Here is a 12645-nt window from a genome sequence, read left to right as displayed (position 1 = left end):
CTTTCCAGTAGATATAGCTTACCCCCCTTTTTTTGTTTCACACTCCCACAGACCACCTGACTGTTTTTCACACCTTGCTGCTTACAAAACCTGTTTCTTGCAAATTTTTAGGCTGTTTTGGGATACCGCAGAGCATAATGTTTCCAAATTTGGCAGGGTCATAGAGGACGATACAAGGTATGTAGAGCTATAATTTTTTATTTTTTTTTCTTGGATTTGAAATATCACCCCAAGACTGAAGCTAGATGATGACTTGAAGAGGACCTGTCGCCTCTCCTGCCATGTCTGTTTTAGTAGCAGTTCTGGAGCATTTTTTCTTATTACTCTGTATTGTACCATTCCTCGGTTATTTCTCCCAAACATTTATCAATAAATTGATAACTTTTCCTTTTATAAAGGGACATTTCCCTGCACAGTCTCATACTAGCAGCACTGATTGGACTAGCAACTCCCAGTTGTCAACCCATTTGTTTCTTGGAGGAATAGTAGAGGAACAGCACAACATGTAATTATAAGAAAGGCTGCTCTAGGGTGGTTGTTCTTGAATTGTTATTTACTAAGACAGACGTGTCAGGAGAGGTAACGTGTCCTCTTCTTAGAGCTAGGCACATGCTGTGTAATATGCCTCCTTGCAAATAAAGTTTAGTCATTGCAAATGAAAAAATTCTGCAACTTTCCTGTACTTTAGCAAGTAATCTCAGGATCTTTGCTTACTGTCAGTGAATGGGAACATTCTTTACAACTCTGTAAGCAGCATAAGAGACCTCGGATACAGATATACAAGCCCCCCTCCTGGGTCAGCTGAACTGACACCCAGTTTGCAACCTTTGGATGTAATCTATAGATATCTTAATTCACCGATGGCAAGCAGCAATAGTGAATTGAAATAAAGTTTGTGAAGTGGAAGAGTTTTTCCTCATGTTGTAAACAGTGGTTTACTTGTGGAACGTAAAAATAAATTTAAAAAAATCCTTTTTTTTTTTTAATATCTCTGCTTGCTCCCAGTGAACAGAAATATTTTTTTGTTTACATACAGAGGCTGAAAAACTTACTCAGTCATGGACACAGTTGGTTTGGCTTGTTAAAGGGGACTAAACATATGTATACTATAACAAGCTCTGCGCCTGTGTCAGTTGGACTAGGTCCGGGTCAGTCTTCAGCCACTGGATGTAACCGGTGTTTTTCATTCACTGACAGTAGGCAGAGTTCTTGAAAAGTGGTGGTGATCTGAATGACAAAGGAGATTTCAAAGTGGTAGAACTTTTTTGGTACACAGTTAGGCCTCATGCACACGACAATATTTTTTCACTGTCTCCAAAACGGGGGTTCTGTTGGTCCGTGATCCGTGACCGTTTTTTCGTCCGTGGGTCTTCCTTGATTTTTGGAGGATCCACGGACATGAAAAAAAAGTCGTTTTGGTGTCCGCCTGACCGTGCGGAGCCAAACGGATCCGTCCTGACTTACAATTCAAGTCAATGGGGACGGATCCGTTTGACGTTGACACAATATGGTGCAATTGCAAACTGATCCGTCCCCCATTGACTTTCAATGTAAAGTCAGGAGCCCCTATTATACCATCGGATCAGAGTTTTCTCCAATCCGATGGTATATTTTAACTTGAAGCGTCCCCATCACCATGGGAACCCCTCTGTTAGATTATACTGTCGGATATGAGTTAGGGTCTATTCACACGTCCGTTTTTTCTTTCCTGATCTGTTCCGTTTTTTCAGGAACAGATCTGAACCGGATCTGGACCCATTCATTTTCAATGGGTCCTGGAAAAAAACGGACAGCTCAATGTCTGATTTTTTCCAGGACCCATTGAAAATGAATGGGTCCAGATCTGGTCCAGATCTGTTCCTGAAAAAACGGAACAGATCAGGAAAGAAAAAACGGACGTGTGAATGGACCCTTAGATTGTGAAACTCAGATCCGACAGTATATTCTAACACAGAGGCGTTCCCATGGTGATGGGGACGCTTCAAGTTAGAATATATTAAGAACTGTGTACATGACTGCTGCCTGGCAGCACCCGATCTCTTACAGGGGGCTGTGATCCGCACAATTAACCCCTCAGTGTGCGGCCCTCCCTCCCTCTAGTGTATTATTTTCATTGGTGGCCAGTGTGCGGCCCCCCTCCCTCTATTGTATTATTCTCATTGGAGGCCAGTGTGCGGCCCCCCCTCCCTCCCTCTATTGTATTATTTTCATTGGTGGCACAGTGTGCGGCCCCCCTCCCTCCCTCTATTGTATTATTTGCATTGGTGGCCAGTGTGCGGCCCCCCCCCCTCCCTCTATTGTATTATTTTCATCGGAGGCCAGTGTGCGGCCCCCCTCCCTCCCTCTATTGTATTATTTTCATTGGTGGCACAGTGTGCGGCCTCCTCCTCTCCCCCCCTCCCCCGATCATTGGTGGCAGCGGAGAGTTCCGGTCGGAGTCCCAGTTTAATCGCTGGGGCTCCGATCGGTAACCATGGCAACCAGGACGCTACTGCAGTCCTGGTTGCCTTGGTTACTTAGCAATATTAGAAGCATCATACTTACCTGCTGCGCTGTCTGTGACCGGCTGGGAGCTCCTCCTACTGGTAAGTGACAGATCATTAAGCAATGCGCCGCACAGACCTGTCACTTACCAGTAGGTGGAGCTCCCGGCCGGTCACAGACAGCGCAGCAGGTAAGTATGATGCTTCTAATATTGCTAAGTAACCATGGCAACCAGGACTGCAGTAGCGTCCTGGTTGCCATGGTTACCGATCGGAGCACCAGCGATTAAACTGGGACTCCGATCAGAACTCTCCGCTGCCACCAATGATCGGGGGAAGGGGGAGAGGGGAGGCCGCACACTGTGCCACCAATGAAAATAATACAATAGAGGGAGGGAGGGGGGGGCGCACACTGTGCCACCAATGAAAATACAATAGAGGGAGGGAGGGGGGTCTGCCCCCTGCTGCCTGGCAGCCCTGATCTCTTATAGGGGGCTATGATATGCACAATTAACCCGGCACCTGAGGGGTTAATTGTGCGGATCACAGCCCCCTGTAAGAGATCGGGTGCTGCCAGGCAGCAGGGGGCAGTCATGTACACAGTTCGTAGTATATTCTAACTAGAAGCGTCCCCATCCCTATGGGAACGCCTCTGTGTTAGAATATACTGTCGGATCTGAGTTTTCACGAAGTGAAAACTCAGCTCTGAAAAAGCTTTTATGCAGACGGATCTTCGCATACGTCTGTATGAAAGTAACCTACGGCCATGGACGCGGATGCCAATCTTGTGTGCATCCGTGTTCTTTCAAGGACCCATTGACTTGAATGGGTCGGTGAACCGTTGTCCTTCAAAAAAATAGGACAGGTCATATTTTTTGGACGGAAAGGAAACACGGATCACGGCCGCTGATGAACAACGGTGCATTTTCCGAGTTTTCAACGGACCCATTGAAAGTTAATGGGTCCGCAGAAAATCACGGAAAACTGAACAACGGCCACGGATGCACACAACGGTCGTGTGCATGAGGCCTTATTAATGGGGTTTTCCATGACTATAGAATATGGATTTCATCTATAGGGTACACCATCAATATCAGATCAGACGGGGTCCAATTGACTGCACCCCTGCTGGTCTGCTGACTGAAGGGCCCACAGATCTCCAGTTACCATTGGATCCCTTTTATCATTTACCATACCCAGCACTGTGGATTTGTTAATTGCCTTCCCATTCAAATGAACTGGACAGGACGGTGATATAGCGGGCTCATCCACTGCTAAAGGTATGGCGCTGTGCCTAGTGTGTAACCAAGCATGGTTCCCAACATTAATCTGATATTGATTACCTATCCTAAGGATACCAAATCAGTCCTGGAGAACTCCTTTAAAGGCTATGCCTCTGGGGCAATTTTTTTAATGTTTGCATTTTACTCATTTTGGGCTACAAAATATTCAATTAAAGGTTTTTTTCAATCACATACAATGGGGGCATATATTGCTAGGATATGCCCCCATTGTCTGATAGGTGCGGGTCCCACCTCTGGGACCCGCACCTACAGCGAGAACAGAGCTGGAAAATTAATGGAGGGCACATGGGCAATCGCCCTCCATTCATTTTAATGAGGCCGCCAAAAATAGCAGAGGGCTGGCTGAGCCATTTCCATCTGCCCCATAGAAATTTATGGGAGCAGGGGCCGCGCTTTAGCAGCGGAGGAGCAGCACTTGGTGGTGGACGGACCCCGGGAAACCCAGGGTCCTCCAGCCACAGCTCTCCCCGCTCCATACCTATCAGACAATGGGGGCATATCTTAGCGATATTCCCCCATTGTATGTGATGGGAATACCCCTTTTAAAAGTTTTCAGCCGTTTTTTAACTACAGGGGTGAAAAATCTGTCTGTTTGCACACTGTCCCTGTTAATTCTGTCAGGTCTTTTGTGAAACCTTCTCTGATTTCCTGACCTCATAAACACTCATTTAAAGCAGTTTTCTTATTAGTTTGATAAGAGTTTAGCCATGAGTGCTTGAGGTCAGAAGATCAGTGATAAGGCTCCACATGAGCTGTCAGTGATACGGTACTCACAGGCTGATTTTTTTTTTTTTTTTTTTAAACCCCTATACCTAAAAAAAACGTCTAAAAGATTTTAATAAACACAAATTGAAGAAAAAATAATTTTTTTGCTCAAAATGAATAAAAGTCAATCATAAAAATGTCTAAGTTTTTTTTTTTTTCTAGTTAAATCAATGCTGGCTGTTCTGCCCACAGAACCCCTTGTTTCTCAGTCTTCTCTTATATTACTATGCATGTGCCTTACTTGGATCACTTTTGCCTACGCGCCCCTCTCTCTCACCTGTAGCTATTCCTCCTTGTGGCACCATGTGCTTCATCATGTAGCCTCCAGTCTTACTGTATGACATAACAGCTCTGCCCTTCAGTCTTATTTATTATGTCCATGCATCTTCAAAAGACTCTCGAGAACTTTAACTGGTGCAACTTGGCACCCCATGTTTATCCCTTTTCCCGTGTGTGCTCTGAGATGCTAACATCTAACCCTAGACCTGATAACTGTCTGACAGTGACGTTCCTATGCAGGACCTTACACCTATTGGTTTTTGGGTTCTTTCTTCTATGTACTTGGAAATTGGGGGGAGGTCGAGGACTAATGCAGCTTGCGTGGTCTATAACTATAGTGTTTAGCTTGCCAGAGCTCTCCTATTATTTTACTAGTCAATGACTAGGAATAAGCAAGTGTGGGTCTCTGAGATGTGAGACCCCATGGTGCGGCGGGATGCTTGTGGCAAAATGCCGACTACCTGTGGTGGCAGATAGCCCCAAGATTTACAGTCAAAATGGTGAGGACATTCGCCACCACACATGAGCATGGTTTGGCTTCATAGCTGTGTGTAGTCGTTTTACTTTGTGCAGTGACCACTTGTATATGATCTTTTGGTTATTTTTTTATTTTTTTTGTCTTCATTTTATATTTCAGTGTGTGATTTTTATTTTTATTTTTTTTAGTTCTTTTTAACTTGTAGTGATGTTGACCTTTTTTAGAGTTGTGTTACAGGACTGTAAGACTGCGGACGGGAAAAGCATTTCACAATTTTAAATGTACATGAAAAAGGAAAGTAACTATAAATCTCTGCAGTACTGGATTTGTTCTGACTTCTCCATTCACCTCTAAAGCTGCTCTCAGATTTTTTCAGTTGCTTTAGAAATGTCTAGCAGATTGGCTCCACTCTGCTTTCAGACATGTGGCTTACCAGCTTGACTGGGACTGCATAACTCACCCAGCCACCCATAATGTACAACAGGATACCCGCAAACTTCTGGATTGAACTTTAGATGTGAATGAAGAGGAAAAACCTCATGTGCAAGATGAGGAATCGGAAGGGTTTACCGAGCCAAATAACATTTTTTATTTAGATTTTGAAACCATTTTAATGTTGCGTTTTCCTTTAAAGGCTATGGACACCTTCGGGGATATAAAAAAAAATTTTTTTGTTGGTTATTAAACATTTTCAGCAGTTTTTGTGATACATGGGTTTAAAAATCAGTCTATTTGCAGACGCTCCTGAGTTCCATCAGCTGAGGGTTCATGTGAAGCCTTATCTCTGATCTCATAAACACTCTATAGCTAAACTCTTATCAAACTGCTAAGAATATGGCCTAAATGAGTGTTTGAGGTCAGAAGATCATAGATAAGGCTCATGTAAGCCCTCAGCTGACGGGACTCGGGAGCAACCGTCTGCAAAAAGAATAACTTAAAAAATGATTTTTAGCCCAAAATGAGGAGTTCTACTTTCACACTGGCGTTTTGGCTTTCAGTTTGTGAGATCCGTTCAGGGCTCTCACAAGCCGTCCAAAACTGATCAGTTTGCTTTCTAATGCATAAGGATCCGCTCAGAATGCATCAGTTTGCTTCAGTTCAGTTCTCCATTCCGCTTTGGAGACGGACACCAAAATGCTGCTTGCAGCGTTTTGGTGTGTGTCTGATGAAACTGAGCCAAACATATCCGTCCTGACACACAATGTAAGTCAATGGGGACATATCAGTTTTCACTGACACGATCTGGCACAATAGAAAAATGGATCTTTCCTCCATTGACTTTCAATGGTGTTCAAGACTGATCCATCTTGGCTATGTTTAAAGATACTCGCCAAATATTCAGACACACACACATAATGTAAAGTTATAATTTATTGATACAATTTAATACAACACATAATAAATAGCATAATTAAAGAAATAGCAGCAATACATGAAGTGCGATGACAAAAATATTCACCCCAAAATTTCCACGGTCACGTTAGATATATTTCCAGCGGGTGTATGATATACTTAATGTGCAATCAACCCCAAATGTTAGTAATACACCACACTTGCATATATCACCTTAGTCCTGCCCACGGTATTGTGAGCCACATTAAAAATAGTAACCAAGGCCTAATATAAAAGACAAATGCCACAATAATATATCCCAAGTTAGGCTGACTGTTTCTAAAGCATATGCTATACAATACCGTGAAATAAACACCAAATATGTAAAAAGGGCAGGATTATCACATACAGACTGAAGTCCTTGAGGGAACCCACCCCTGACGTGCGTTTCGCCTCGCTTCCTCTTGGGTGCATACCCAACCATCACAACCCCCTCTTATTTATACCCCATCCCATGAGTGCATACTCCCCCCAAACCTGGAAAACCACAGGCAGTATCATTATTAGGCTCCATTCAGACGTCCATAAGTGTTTCGCGAATCACGGACACTGGCAATGTGCGTTCCGCATTTTGCGGGCCACATATTGCCGGCACTAATAGAATATGCCTATTCTTGTCCGCAATTGCGGATAAGAATCGGACATGTTCTATTTTTTTCGGGAACCGAAATACGGACCCGCATCGTGCGGCCCCATAGAAATGAATGGGTCCGCAATTCCGTTCTGCAAAATGCAGAATGAAATTTCGGACATGTGAATGGGGCCTTAAGGGCAGTCTCGCATCAGAAATTCACAAGCATCCAAGCCAAGTAGCGCGATAAGTGGCGGTCACGTGATCACATTGACCACCTGATCCGCCGTATTGTAACTTCCAGCGACCTCCGAAATATTGCGACATTTCTGAGTATATCGCGATCACGTGATCATACCGGTCCCGTGAAACGCGATGCCTACAGACACACATGATCACACACGATCACATGATGTTGCCAGGAGCGCCATTTTAGAGAAGGGCAACCTGCCCATATCCTGATCTCAGGAGAACATCAACATAAGATGGACATAATAAGCTAGATTACAAGATAGTTAAGGGATATCTATTGATCGAAATTTATCTTAGCAACCATCTAAATTTCTTCACTACAACCACATGCCAAGGATATATTACAAATATATATTCCGGGGTAGTTTCGCCCTATCACTGTACCAATTAAAAGCATGGAATATAATAGTCAATTAATGTATTTGTGTAAACATGATTATTAGTGCCCTGAAGAGTATACATAATTTATAGTAGAAAACTACTAAAAGTGACCAATGAGTATCCAAAAATGATTATATCATAAATTCTGTGATCAATAAAGTAAGACATAGAAGCCAATTTATAAATACACTAATAAAAAATTTATAAGGTCCTAAAAATACACATGTTAAAGATAATGCAAACGGATCAGTTCTATGCAGATGGTTGTAGTATCTGAAACAGATCTGTCCATGACGGATCCGCACAAAACGCGAGTGTGAAAGTAGCCTTAAAAGCAAAAAAAAACAAATTGTCCCCAAAGGTGTCCATAGCCTTTAAATGTTATCATACCTTGCAATTATGTTTCAGAATCGTTGTGATACCCTGGACGGTTATAGTCTTACGAATATTCCTAAACCGTGTTCCTGTGCAGTATACAGTCAGGTCCATAAAAATTGGGACATCGACACAATTGTAAAATTTTTGGCTCTCTACACCACCACAATGGATTTGAAATGAAACGAACAATTTGTGCTTTAACTGCAGACTGTCAGCTTTAATTTGAGGGTATTTACATCCAAATCAGGTGAACGGTGTAGGAATTACAACGGTTTGCATTAGGGATCGACCGATATTGATTTTTTAGGGCCGATACCGATAATTTGTGAACTTTCAGGCCGATAGCCGATAATTTATACCGATATTCTGGGAATTTTCATTTTTGAGAAAAAAAAAAATTCATACACAAATCTGCTGAAAATTAATATGTTTATTGTTAATGTGTATTTTGGTTTATTGTTAATGTGTATTTTTTTTTTTTTATAAATCTTTTTCATTTATACTTTAATATTTTTGTATTTTTTTTTTTTTACTAACTTTTAGCCCCCTTAGGGACTAGAACCCTTGTCCTATTCCCCCTGATAGATCTCTATCAGAGTGAATAGGAGCTCACACTGTCCCTGCTGCTCTGTGCTTTGTGCACACAGCAGCATGGAGCTTATCATGGCAGCCAGGGCTTCAATAGCGTCCTGGCTGCCATGGTAACCGATCGGAGCCCCAGGCTTACACTGCTGGGGCTCCGATCGGAGGAGCAGGGGAGAGGGGATCCTGTGGCCACTGCCACCAATGAGTAATACTGGGTGGGGGGGAGGGGCGCACTGCGCCACCAATGTTTTTACTATTGGCCGGCATTGGGGTGGGGGGCGCACTGCGCCACCAATGATTAATACTGGGGGGCTCGGGGGGGGCGCACTGCGCCACCAATGAAGAGGAGTCTTTCATTCATTCATATACAGGAGGCGGGAGCTGGCTGCAGAATCACATAGCCGGCTCCCGACCTCTATGAGCGGTGGCTGCGATCCGCGGCACCTGAGGAGTTAACTACCGCGGACCGCAGCTGCCGTTCATAGAGGTCGGGAGCCGGCTATGTGATTCTGCAGCCAGCTCCCGCCTCCTGTATATGAATGAATGAAAGGCTTATCTTCATTGGTGGCGCAGCGGCCACAGCCCCTCCCCTCCTCTTGTCTCCTCTCCTGCTATTGGCGGCAGCAGCAGCATCACAGGGGGGAGGAGACACTGCTTCCTTCTCCCCTGTGCTGCGGAGGGAACACAGAACGCGCTGAGAGCAGCGCGTTCTGTGTTCCCCATACGTTATCGGTATATCGGCAAAATAGATGCCGATACCGATAACGTTCAAAATCCTCAATATCGGCCAAACCGATAATCGGTCGATCCCTAGTTTGCATATGTGCCTCCCTCTTGTTAATGGGACAATGAGCTTTTCAGCTTTTCTATGGCCAGGTGTTTTATTCCATCATTATCCCAATTACAATGAGCAGATAAAAGGTCCAGAGTTCATTTCAAGTGTGCTATTTGCATTTGGAATCTGTTGCTGTCAACTCTCAAGATGAGATCCAAAGAGCTGTCACCATCAGTGAACCAAGCCATCATTAGGCTGAAAAAACACAACAAACCAATCAGAGAGATAGAAAAAACATTAGGCGTGGCCAAAACAACTGCTTGGAACATTCTTAAAAAGAAGGAACGCATCGCTGAGCTCAGCAACACCAAAAGACCTGGAAGACCACAGAAAACAATTGTGGTGGATGACCGAAGAATTCTTTCCCTGGTGAAGAAAAAAACCTTTCACAACAGTTGGTCAGATCAAGAACACTCTCCAGGAGGTAGGTGTATGTGTGTCAAAGTCAACAATCAAGAGAAGACTTCACCAGAGTGAATACAGAGGGTTCACCACAAGATGTAAACCATTGATGAGCCTCAAAAACAGGAAGGCCAGATTAGAGTTTGCCAAACGACATCTAAAAAAGCCTTCACAGTTCTGGAACAACATCCTATGGACAGATGAGACCAAGATCAACTTGTACCAGAGTGATGGGAAGAGAAGAGTATGGAAAAGGAAAGGAACTGCTCATGATCCTAAGCATACCACCTCATCAGTGAAGCATGGTGGTGGTAGTGTCATGGCGTGGGCATGTATGGCTGCCAATGGAACTGGTTCTCTTGTATTTATTGATGTTGTGACTGCTGACAAAAGCAGCAGGATGAATTCTGAAGTGTTTTGGGCAATATTATCTGCTCATATTCAGCCAAATGCTTCAGATCTCATTGGACGGCGCTTCACAGTGCAGATGGACAATGACCCAAAGCATACTGCAAAAGCAACCAAAGAGTATTTTAAGGGAAAGAAGTGGAATGTTATGCAATGGCCAAGTCAATCACCTGACCTGAATCCGATTGAGCATGCATTTCACTTGCTGAAGACAAAACTGAAGGGAAAATACCCCAAGAACAAGCAGGAACTGAAGACAGTTGCAGTAGAGGCCTGGCAGAGCATCACCAGGGATGAAACCCAGCGTCTGGTGGTGTCTATGCGTTCCATACTTCAGACTGTAAAAAGTGAAAGTTTGATTTATGATGATTTTAGTCCCATTATTTTTGGTCCCGTAACAAGTGGGAGGCACATATGCAAACTATTGTAATTCCTACACCGTTCACCTGATTTGGATGTAAATACCCTCAAATTAAAGCTGACAGTCTGCAGTTAAAGCACATCTTGTTTGTTTCATTTCAAATCCATTGTGGTGGTGTATAGAGCCAAAAATGTTAGAATTGTGTCGATGTCCCAATATTTTTGGACCTGAGTGAGTGAGCAGTGAGTTCTGGATTGTTTTCCTTCATCTTGGCCTGTAAATTGTAACCACGTCGTATATTTTTCCATTTTCAGTTCTGTCGACAAATCATCAGAGTCGTTGAGTATAGGGAACGGAGATAACCTGCAACAGGTAAGTGAAAAAGTGCGGAATAGAAAGTTGTATACACGTTATAGATCCATTATGTGGTGTGTATCGAAGTCTGTGTGCTTCTCTCTGCCTGAGACTCTATATGGGGGAGGAGGGGGGGGGAGTACATAATGGTTCATGTCATAGGAGTGAGAAATCGGTGAACGCACTACCCCCTGGACCACAGTGCCTACAGGAGTAAGCCCGTGTGGAACAACGGCCTTTCTGCCTTCTCCAAAAGATGTCAGTATACACTGATTTATTTTTTTTGCATTCAAGTTTTGAAAGCTTTCTGATTAAAGGTTGACTTAGAGCCCATTTACATGCAGCAATTATCCCCACATTCGTTACAGAGGGTGATGTTCGGCTGATTTTAAACACTGGATTGTACAAATCCTTGTTCCCAATAGATGTCAAGCTAATCTGCAGATGGTCCTTTAAGGGTGCCTTCACATGCCACAGGTTTTATTACAAAAATTTCTACACCTGAAAATCAGCTCAATTAGTCTGAATGGGATTGTTTTGGTGACAAACCCATGAATTGCCTCAAGCCCCATTCAAATGACTGGAACTGATTTTCAAGCACATACATTTCTGAAAAAGAATCTGCCATATGTAAAGGCACCTTTTACTTAGACTGAGGAAATTATCGAGGATGAACATTTGAACATTCGTACAAGCGCTCATTCCTGATAATTGCCCCATGTAAATGTGCCCACAATTACTAGAAAAATGAGCAAAGCACTCATTGGTTAGGTGACTTGTCGTTTATGCAGCCCATTGTCCTGTGTAAACAGCTACAAACAGTGATTCTGTACAGGAGTACAGAATGATCGCAGTACTGATCATTCATCCCCATATACAGAGGATGACTTCTGCATGTAAATGAGCCTGTACTCTGTACTGTGATTTGTATATTCACAAAATAGAAGGGGATCAGCTTAGGAGCATTGCATTGATAAATGTAATGACGCCATCCCAAGTCACACTCCTGGGATAGCATACGGAAGGTGCACTGCTGTATTTGAGTTCCCACCTCTTACTCCTCCCTGATCTGACTGAGCACATGGACTGAGACTCTGCTGTTTTAAAAGTGCAAACAGAAAGGAAGTTGGGCAGCACGGTGTCTTGCAGCGCTGGGGTCCTAAGTTCGAATCCGGCCAAGGACAACATCTACATAAAGTTTGTATGTTCTCCCCGTGTTTGCGTGGGTTTCCTCCGGGTACTCCGGTTTCCTCCCACACTCCAAAAGATATACTGATAGGGACCTTAGGATATAGTAGCGCTATATAAGTGCATAAAATAAGTTACACTCTAGACAGGGACCAGTATACATGGAGTAACTTCAGAAAATAATAAGTTGCCTAAAATATTCCTATAGATTATTAAAGGGGTTGGCCCA

General features: G+C 43.5%; 1 protein-coding gene across 8 annotated transcripts in view; it reads left to right on the top strand.

Moving 5' to 3' along the window:
• CNOT4 (CCR4-NOT transcription complex subunit 4) overlaps positions 1-12645 on the top strand; it is a 90578-nt gene that overhangs the window by 35769 nt on the left and 42164 nt on the right. For 4 of the 8 annotated variants that reach the window (XM_040438308.1, XM_040438313.1, XM_040438320.1 and 1 more), the window contains exons 9-10: positions 112-177; positions 11189-11246. In XM_040438308.1, coding sequence (XP_040294242.1) covers positions 112-177; positions 11189-11246 — 124 coding nt within the window. The remainder of the gene's footprint in view (positions 1-111; positions 178-11188; positions 11247-12645) is intronic. The other 4 variants (XM_040438344.1, XM_040438334.1, XM_040438339.1 and 1 more) reach the window with 1 other exon arrangement.

Source organism: Bufo bufo, chromosome 1, assembly GCF_905171765.1.
Source record: "Bufo bufo chromosome 1, aBufBuf1.1, whole genome shotgun sequence".
NCBI classification, from domain to species: Eukaryota; Metazoa; Chordata; class Amphibia; order Anura; family Bufonidae; genus Bufo; species Bufo bufo.
Note: the sequence above shows the minus strand (reverse complement) of the source record. Positions and strands in the feature narration are given on the sequence as shown.